This window comes from Callithrix jacchus, chromosome X (assembly GCF_049354715.1).
Source record: "Callithrix jacchus isolate 240 chromosome X, calJac240_pri, whole genome shotgun sequence".
NCBI classification, from domain to species: Eukaryota; Metazoa; Chordata; class Mammalia; order Primates; family Cebidae; genus Callithrix; species Callithrix jacchus.
The window spans coordinates 85,921,245-85,931,868 of record NC_133524.1 but is presented as its reverse complement, the minus strand read 5'-3'; the positions used below and the strand labels follow the sequence as shown (position 1 = coordinate 85,931,868).

The window sequence follows — 10,624 nt, the reverse complement described above, 5'->3', positions numbered from 1 at the left end:
TTATTAGTTTCTACCTGATGGCTTATATTTTTGTAAAGCTGTTTCATATTCAAAAGCAAATGCCATAAAAATTAATATAGGATATATTTTTAATGGAGAAATATTTTGTTAAGTTTTTTGAAGTGTCTTAGTTTAATTGTTTAGTCCTGTCCATTGCTTACGTGACTAATTGTATCTGGAAGCATCAAACTTTCCTCCAGATCAACAAATTTGACCTGTTGTAGATGTACCTTAAGTATCCTCTGCTTCAAGTTTAGAATTTCTATAATACAGTATATCCATGGATGAAATAAATTCTATATGGTATTTCAAATATAAATACACACATATTAAATAAGGTAAAATATGCAGAAAGGGTCCTATTCAATTGCAGCTATATTATATCATGTGGTGACAATAGCGTGCATTTACTCTGTGACCTGGTAAAGTCATTCAGTTTTCTGGAAACTGTTTCCACACGTTTAATCTTGCCATGAAAATTAAAAAATTTAAGATTGTAGCAAAGATTAACATATAAAATTATGCTGGCATAGTGCTTCACATATAATGGGTACTCAAAATATAAGTTGTATTATATAAAACATGCATAATATATAAAAATATATGTATTGCATATGTATTACATATTATATTCCTATATGCATTATAGATTAAATATAAGGTATAGTAAAAATATGAGATCAAATGAAAGAAGAGGCATAGATGTTTGAGCTGCAAAAACAAGATAAGAAACACCTTAAATATGGGTAGACATTTGTGCGTGTATGTATGAAGGGTAGTGATTGAGGGCAATGGTGAATATACCATACAAGCAAAAAGGTTTCTAGTTATATGGTGTCAGTTTAATATTTGTTCATTTTTACCTCAAACTCTTTCACAAATATCGAGTGATTTGTTACATGTTTTGTTATTTTGTATCATCAAAATTACCTAAGTATTTTCTATTTATAGTACACTGAACTTTTCTATTCCATAGAAATTTTTATCTAATTACAAATATACGGTACCACTTTTCATGTTTAAATTGATTTTTATTGAATATATGCAGAACATAACAGATATTAAATTTAGCAGAATTTCTGGAAACACCTGGTAGAATTTTATCTGACCTTCCAATATATGTTTGCTATCTTAGTCAGAATCCTGTTTACTTGAACTATTTTATGTTAACAATGTTTCTATCTACAGAAAAATATGTTAAGATACTGAAAACATTTACTTGATTCAATTGCTAACTCAATACAGATGACTGGCATGATAGTTCAATGATGTACTTTCAAGAGCACAGTATAAACAGAGGTTTCTTCTTTCCCCATAGGTGTTTCTTATTGAGATGTACTATTAGTTTGTGTTCCTTTCTGCCACTCTATCTGATAATACTAAAATTTATGTTCATGCAATTTTGTCTTACTTTGGTAGTCAAATTATGAATTTTTAGAAGTTACATTTTAAAATGAATTTACCAAAATTTTACTTAATTTCCAGAAAAGTTGCATGAATGTTGGCTAAGTTCAAAGAGAATGTTAAATGTCCTTCGGCAGATAGGACAAAAGTATTTCCAACCATTACTGGTGTTTATGAGCATAACCCTCAAGTTATGATTAGATGTAAAAATATCCACAAAACCCTTTGTATTAAAAGTATATTGAATTTGGATCTGTGAAATATGGATCACTGGACTCACAACAATTTGGAATCTGTATTTCCCTTTAGGGTCAGTTGATTTGTAAAATTTTCCAGATGTCATTCTCTCAATGAGGGGACGATAGTAGTGGTCCCTCAAAGGCCTTCCAAATATTATGTCTCTGTCACTATGGGTGGAACTATTTGGATGGTAAAGACAAGCTATATATTTTTGCTTTACCCACATGGTATTCCTACACCCTGCAGCCTGAGAGAAATATCTCCCACATAGCAGGTGGAGAATCATACTTCTTATCTCATGATTGTTAAAAAATGGCACTCTCCATGAAATTGTGAGTTGAAAACGGGTTTTGTAATTTATAGTGCTATGGCGGAAGCTGTTTGTTTTCATTTCAACTTTGCCTGAGTGGGATCCTGATCTATCTTTTAAGGACCTATTTTTGTCAATGTTTACTAGCAGGATTCTCAAATAGGACATTCTTCCTAATCCTGACATAAGAGAAACAAATTTTCTAGGAATGGGAATCTGAAGTAGAAGAGAGCCCTCTTTTTTGATATCTTTTTCTCGTGGATCTTCTTGAATCTCTGTTTCAAGCTCACTATTTTCTGCTGCTTGAGGAACAGCATCTTCCTGGGCGGTTGATGTGCCCGGCTCCCTGTTTATTTGGTTGGTTACCGCCTGATAGATCATATCGGGATCAGCAGATGGAGACTCCATGTCTGTATTACAGTCATTAGGAGACTCATTTTCAGAATTTTTCTGAGCATTTTCATCTGGATCACTTCCTTCTCTAATAGGAGAACTCATCCTGGGTTCTATTTATGAGAAAGAAGACGAAGATTTACTAAATTTCTGTATGTTCCATTTTATAAGAAGTCAGTTCTTTGGTCATAGCAAAAACCCCATGAATGTGCTATTTCTCACAACTATAAATATTAGAGTCACAAAGCCTCAGAATAAAGTAAGGAAAAGTGAAAACTGAGGGCAAATATAAGTCTCTTATTAAATATATTTTCTCATAACTTAGTTATGGAATTTGATTAAACTTGGGATAGCTTAAGTCTCATTTGACTATTTTAGGCATATACTCTGTGTATTTGAACACATTTAGTTCTGGAGAGAAGGCCCAATTATTTCCTTTTGGATAGTGAATTATAAATAATTTTCATTATGTCTGAATTACGTACCTGAGAATTTTAAATGAGGCTGAAATAGAAGGAAGGCATTATGAGTGTATACGTTTCAAAAGTAATTAAGACCTATGTGAAAATGATATGGTTGAATTTGTATAAGGTACAAGCCATTCTTTTCCTGTAATTTTTTTCTTTTCTTAAAAACCTGCCTTTTGAAAAGTAACGTCTAGCTAGGCCAAATGCAGTGGCTCATGCCTGTAATCCCAGGACTTTGGGAGGCTGAGGCAGGCAGATCACCTGAGGTCAAAAGTTCAACACCAGCTTGACCAACCTGGTGAAACCCTGTCTCTACAAAACTACAAAAATTGGCTGGGATGCCTGTAGTCCCAGCTATTCAGGAGGCTGAGGCAGGAGAATTGCTTGAACCCAGGAGGCAGAGTTTGCATTGAGCCGAGATCGCGCCATTGCATTCCTGTCTGGGTGACAGAGCAAGACTCTGTCTCCAGATAGATAGATAGATAGATAGATAGATAGATAGATAGATAGATAGATAAATAGTAATGTCTATGTGAAGAAGTGCAATTCTGAATCACACGAGAAGGGAAAGCAGGCTAGATAAGAAGGTAGGAATCTAATGAATGAAGTTCAAACTCTGAGTTCATTTATTAAAATGTCTTCCAAATTCACTACTTTCGGTTTATTCTCAATGCCTCAGTACCAGTCAAGCTAAAAATTACTTCATGATTGCTTTACTGCTGATAGTGGCTGATTTCACTGATTGCAAACTCTACACTTACCACTCTTGTCACCCCTGTCCTCTTCCCTTTTTACTTTCCTTATGTCTTTTACCTGCTCAAACACTTTCGGTGCACCCTAAACTCTGAACTCTGTGCTTCCAATTCTACTCTAGAGGGGACTTTGAACAATCAACTTGGCAGATTTCTTCAGAGCAGGATTATGGGCAGGGAACTTTCTTACTGAAGTCAGTGGTGGAGAAAGGTGAATGTAGGTGAGCTGAAAAGAAATCTGGTAAAATTTGAGAAATTAACTAACATGGTTTTTATTTCTCATGGCTAGCTTTTATGAGCTAGCCTAGGCAGAATTTATGAATATGTTAGCAGGATTTAAAGATGTAGAATGATGTGGAACCTTATCTCATAACTATAGTCTTCAGAGACCCTACACAATCTGACTTCACCTCCCCTAACCAACTTTTTCCCTCTATTCACTCAACATGCATTCTCTGTTCCAATACTGCTGAGCTTTTATTATCTTTTTTATGCTTATCAAACCTTTCAATTCAATCTTCAATGATTTTTTCAGAGTTTGATATGAATTCACGTGTGACTATTTTTCTATCAAATAGGCTTTATATTTTTTATTGAAGGTGGTGATCACAATTAAAGTTTATCTCGTATCTTTCATTGTCTTGTACTATTTCTAAGGTCATGGAATTGTATACTTCTCATTTCCCTGAACTTTTAAGCATTTCTTTCTTTTGCTTCTGTTATTATGTGATATGTTCTGATCCTGCTTAATTCATGCTTACTTTGTAAAACTCTAACATTTAAATATAGGTATTTCTCAAGACTCATTTCTCCATTCTCTAGTCTACTTTTGCTTACTTTCTTCTTCAGAGTCCTTGCACATTCCTATCATTTCACAGGCATAATTTTGAGTCCTTGCTAAGCTTTGCTGAGTTTTATGTTTTTAATATTGGCAATTAGAAAAGTTATCTACATAAACATCTCAGCATCAGTGGTTATCATCAAGGCAAAACAATAAACAGAGTCTACATTTTAGAGGCTTTCTAAATAAAGTAAATTGAACTCACAAAATTCGAGGATAATATAACTGGCTGCTTCTCAGTAAGGCTGGAATCCAGTCACTCGGTGAGAACTGAAGTTGTTGGTGGTAATCTATTATTCATCTGTTTTCAGATGAACCCTGAAAACAAATTTTCATAAAACAAAGGAAAAAATAGCACCTGCACCTTCTTCCCCCGAGAAAAGCATCTATGCTGCTCTGCTGTTCGGAAGGGTCGTTTATCTCCATATTTCAGGATAACTATGAGATTCATTGTTCCCTTCTACATTGTGAAATGGGATTGCATATAAGAAATATCCAGTGTTCATTGTGAATATACTCACATATTTATCACATATATTTATGCCATTAGACTATGTTAAGACTGTTTTTTAATAAACATAATATATGTGATATTTAAAGGCTTATTGCCCGCCAAAATGTAGTTACATCACAAAGCTATGTACTTAAGGTTATTATTGCTCATTAAAAAATAAACACAGGAATTGCACAGGAAGTCTGTATGTATTCTGGTTAAACCTCTCAATCTTTATTAATGTTTGGACTTATGTTTAGAATAGCCAAGAGTCATATTCTTATTTAATCACTTTTTAAAAAATACCTCAGCCAAATGACTGTTTACCACTGACTTGGTCATTTTCTTCTGTTTTCTGGTATTTTTTAAGTATTTGGTGTTCTATACTTCATTTACATAGGGCATTATAAATATATGTATTAAGTACAAACACAAAAAATATATATACATTAAATATACATTTTATTATATATTAAAAATAAACCAAAATTCATCAGCATATATGTATACATACACAAACACACACACCATTTCATTATTTATTATACAGAAAACCAAAATCATTTTTTTCTCACAAAGATAAATGTAGATGTATGTGCCTGATAGCTTTTAAAATTATAATGTTTAAAATCCTTAAAATAAATGACTTTCAGGTTGATAATCAGGGACCTGAGGAACAATAATATTGTACTTTATTCTAAATACCCGGGTTGTGTTTTCAAATATTCTCTTCTGTTAAGATTTTTACATAATGGCCTTTTGAGATTCAAAAGATATATATGGAGTTTTAAAAGAACCTGGCTATTCTGAACATTTCTAAATTAGTTTTGATTATCTTTTATATAATTTTATTTATTCTTTATATTGAAGAATTTTATTCTATTTATACTGTATCCTCCAATGTCCACATACTCTGGAGACAGATGTATGTTACTTCCACCAAAACTTTAAATATTTTACACTAAATAGTATTAATGACTCATCAGCTCAAACAGACTTCTTTATGTAAATGTCCCATCTTTCCCTGCTGACAAACCCTCCAACATACAACTTCACTTCACCTCAGATGAAAGAGCTCCGACTAATATATGCCTTCTGATTCCCACACACTCATCACTGGCAGGAAACCCCTCACCATATCCTAATTTCTTTAATTGAGGGAATTTATCTTCTGTTTCTTTCAAGTTTGTTAACTTTACTTTAAAATGATTTTATCACTCAAAAAGTTGTGACAAATGAAACCAGGAGCTTTTCTGCCTATGTTCAGAGAAACATATTGAACATATTAAATCCCTGACCCAGACGGACAACTCTCTGAGTAGTGTCTACATCAATAAATGATAAATCAAGAAACCAAAGTTACACTTTGAAGTAATTTCTTAAATATACTCTAAAATGGAGACACAAACTAAAAAGTACTTATTCAACATTCCTTATGCTTTCCCTTTCCCTTTCAACTCACACTTCATTTTCTTTCTCCTTTGTGAAAATCCTTGGGAAAGGTGAGCTTCACAGCTACCTGCCTTCTGGACTCCTTTTCTTCTGCCCTCTGCCTCTCAATTTATACCTCTTTCAGAGTTCTTTTGACTCTGCTTCACAATGCCCACAGAACATGGAAACCTAGCAACCTAGAACCCTCTTCAGACTGTAGGGGGAGGGAGTAACTGAAATGGCAAATTTGAAATCTTTAGATGGCAAGGAAACAGTTAAGGCTGGGAAAACCCATGAGTTTATAACTCTTGCTTTATCACACACACAAAATCCGAACTATATGCAATATTCCCAGTATCAAAGCAGGGTGAAGACAGGATTGCCAGATGTAATACAAGACACCAGGAAAATTTGAATTTCTTATAACTGATACTTTTTAGTATCAGTATGCACCAAATATGTTTAGGGATATATATTTTTTTAATAAAAATGTTGTTAATCTGAAATTTAAATTTAACTGAGCATTTTGATTTTATTTTTTTTATTATACTTTAGGTTCTGGGGCACATGTACAGATCATGCAGGACTGTTGCATAAGTACATACATGGCAAGGTGGTTTGCTGCCTTCATCCCCCCATCACCTATATCCGGTATTTCTCCCCATATTATCCCTCCCCACCCTCCCTAACCCCTGCTGTCCCTCCTCTGGCCCCCCACAACTGACTGCAATGTGTGATGCGCCCGTCCCTGTGTCCACGTGTTCTAATTGTTCGACACCTGCCTATGAGTGAGAACATGCGGTGTTTTGTTTTCTGTTCTTGTGTCAGTTTGCTGAGAATGATGGTTTCCAGATTCATTCATGTCCCTATGAAAGACACATAATCAAGTATGTTTATTTACTAAATCTGGTAATTCTACATGATGATAATATTTTACTGATTGTTCCAATTTATGAGTTTGGTTTACAAACTTTACACCATTTTCCTGTTCTTCCTTTATTAGTTTTCCAAACGGATTTTCCTTAGGTTTCCCAGCTTTCAAATATCAAACAATAGGGAGACATATATTATTTGATTGTATAAACAAATATGATGGGTTTTTTTGGAACACTTTTCAATGTACTTTTATTTTCATAGTTTCTCTAGAACACTTGTATTTTCCACCTTCTGTTGGTTTGTGGCAAGATGAGAGGGTTTTCTGGTGCATGTGAGCCCCGGGAGACTCAGAGAGGGTATCAGAGGTATCTCTTATACCATACTATACCATGAGAGGAAAGTGTCTCTCATCTTCATAGATGGAATCTATCCAAGAGGGGCTGTCAGAAGTGAGTGATAAGACATTCTCACACCAAAGGGTCAACATAGGGCCTAGAGAGAAAGACTAGGACTCAAATTGTGCCATCAAAACTGAACTGTTAGTCCAGAAATAAAGAAGTAATAGAATAAAGAAATAAAAGGCAAGCCTCAGATAAGGGCAGGTGAGCCCAATGGTTCTCTTTCAGGTATGAGTTTGTGTGGAGCATGCTAAATACTATAGAAGGGGCCTAAGGAAATTATGCTATTGATTCACCTTCCTTATCATTTAATTTTATTTGGTATTTTTGCATATAATGTTTATTTTCTTCCCTTTTTTCTCATGTATATTGCTGCTACAACATTTAGTTGTGAGGGCTATAGAGTGTGAGCTAAACATATAGTCTCTAAGGATTTGGATTTGTTATGATATTCCTAGAAATCTTGTGAGGAAGTTCTTTAAGTAGTTTATTTTTATAAAAAACTAAAGAAATCAATGAGAAAATATCACATCAAAGACAGAATCAAAGCACCTAAGCCTAGAATAAAGCAGATAAGCAGTGATTTTGAAGATAATAGAGTATATATATATATAGACTCTCTCTCTCTATATATATATATATAAAATGATGTAATATTATAATATATATAGAGAGAGTCTATATATATATAATCTCTCATCTATCTGTCTATATATCTGTTTATCTGCCTACCTACCTACCTACCTACCTACCAACCACCTGACTATCTACTATTTTTGTTTTACTCTAGTCCTTTTAGAGATATGTGTTGGAAACTTAAGAAGCAATTAATAAATAAAAGGTGATCTCTTTTTGTTTATGAACAAACTTTCTTCACTCAGGTGACTGCCAAAACACATCATAGCTTAAAATAATAAATGGTTGCACACCAAAACTGTTGGTCTGAGAAGACAACAATATCTTAATCAGATAGCCAGAAGAAAATGAAGGAGGCCTAAAAACAGGTAAGAAAAATTTACACAAGGCCAAAATCAAAAGTATCTCTTTTACACACAAACCCCAAGATATTAAGCTATGTACCTTAATTTGGGTGAAATAGCCATAACATTAGAATCAGATTGCTACAGTAAAGCTTAGAGGAACACAAACCCAATACCACTTGTAGCAGGAAAAGGAAAGAACTCTTCTGGCATGTGGAAGCCAAAAGGGTCTCATTAGGTAACAGAAATGAAACAACCCCTGGTGATTACCTGAGTTAGTAGAAGAGAGTTGAGAATAATATATGTTAAGCATTTGTGGATGTAGAAAAAGTAAAATACTGTTGATGGGACCCTGTAGTAACATTTTTTCTTTATATTATTTAGCTTGATTTGCTTTTCTTTTACATTTTTGGATAATCCCACACTATTCTGATTTCTTCTTTTCAAGACATTTGTGTTGTTCTTAAATACGGCATATTTCTGAAATTGAAATACATTATTTGCCATTGTCATTATCTTAGGCATATTACATATTTTGCCTGAATATTCTATCAGTGGAGTATGCTGCAGGATGAGGCAATAATTGTCTTTCGCTGATGATAACTGTACAAGTAGTAGTCTGTAGCTTAGTAATTTAGCTAAATTTTGGTAACTCCATATATGGTTTTATGAACAGAAATGGAGTGAAGAGAATGGCTGTTTTTCTTCAACTTTTATCTGGAGAATTAATTCATACTATTTCCTCAACAAATCGCTTTGCTTTTTATGTGCTAACAAATCAGGCCTTTTAGCATTTGATACACATTGCCTGCAAGATTTCCTCCTTTTCCCTGATATATGGCTTTCCTTCTTTCTCCCAAACTACTTCAACATCCTACAAAAATATAATTCAGAAACAATATAGCTCTGGGAGAGAGCAGAAATTCTCTAGACCAAAGGAAAAAGAAAGGTTAAAGACCAGAACCATTTCTAGGGTGTCACATATCTTTGTCTCTGAACAAAACTGCATTCAGAATGACACAACCATGATTGTGATCAGCTCTTATAAATCATTTCCTCAAGACGCGCTAAGGTTGTTTCCAGAAGCAAAGGAAAAAAGTAATTTGAAAGTAACTTCTGTCTTACAACTGTAGCCAATTGTTTTTCTCAGGTGGTTTCAGTGAGTTCTTTGTATCCTTCCTCTTTTCTCCCCATTCATTTCCACAGATATAGCTTAGCACAAACTCATTATTCACAAATACAGGGACATGAACTTGAAAATAAAACTCATAAACTATGCAAATAATGTTTAAAAATGCATATCTGTTGTCCTTATCTTATTTGGTCATACCCATCTATGATAAAATGTCATTTTCAATGCCAAGCATATGGATACAATTTTCACTTGCTCACATATTGCATAAGAAACATAATTGATTTTACATATCAGTCCCTAGATCAAATACAATCTGATAAGTCCAAATGCAGTAATGGCAGGCATATAATAGCTCCTGTTTATACTTTAATTGTGATTCTGTTTAATATTGTGCAACTCATGCTTCATTTTTTTTTTTTAAAATCACATTTAAAGTTGTGTTAATTTAAGCCTACTATTTTGAGGAAGTCTGAAGTGCACACTGGAGTCCAACTGCATTGCATTTAAAACAAAGACTATGTGCAAAAGAAATTTAATCAGATTTTACAAAAGGGGCCAAAAGAGCAATTGGTATTTCTGTATGTAAGTGTGTCTGCATGTTAGTAGATAAAACTTATTAGTCTATTAATGAACCACAAAGTTAAGCCTAGACAGACAAAATTGGAATTTCTTTCTTTCTTTTTTTTTTTTAATTAACAGACTTCATTTTTGGGGCAATTTTAGGTTTACAGGTAAATTGAGCAGATAATAGAGTTGTCATATATCTCTTCTCCCCAGAGAATTTCTGTGTATTGAAAGGAAATGATTATTGTTACATCAACTATTGGCTATTAAATAGACACAAAACTTACAGTGTATTGTGTGTCTATTTAATAGCCAATAGTTGATGTAACAATATTACTGT

At 33.6% G+C, this 10,624-nt stretch overlaps 1 protein-coding gene across 1 annotated transcript; it reads right to left on the bottom strand.

Moving 5' to 3' along the window:
• Window positions 1-1,019: 1,019 nt before the first annotated feature.
• Window positions 1,020-6,458, bottom strand: CPXCR1 (CPX chromosome region candidate 1). The gene is made up of 3 exons (XM_035288766.2): window positions 6,363-6,458; window positions 4,613-4,725; window positions 1,020-2,460 (listed from the first exon to the last, which is right to left on the bottom strand). Exon 3 carries the CDS (start codon window positions 2,450-2,452, stop codon window positions 1,475-1,477), a length of 978 nt encoding a protein of 325 aa, XP_035144657.1. The 5' UTR covers window positions 2,453-2,460; window positions 4,613-4,725; window positions 6,363-6,458; the 3' UTR covers window positions 1,020-1,474.
• Between the last annotated feature and the right edge of the window lie 4,166 nt (window positions 6,459-10,624).

Bases quoted from the DNA above. Each gene is read 5' to 3' on its own strand.
- CPXCR1 (XM_035288766.2), bottom strand. From the start codon at position 2,452: ATGAGTTCTCCTATTAGAGAAGGAAGTGATCCAGATGAAAATGCTCAG.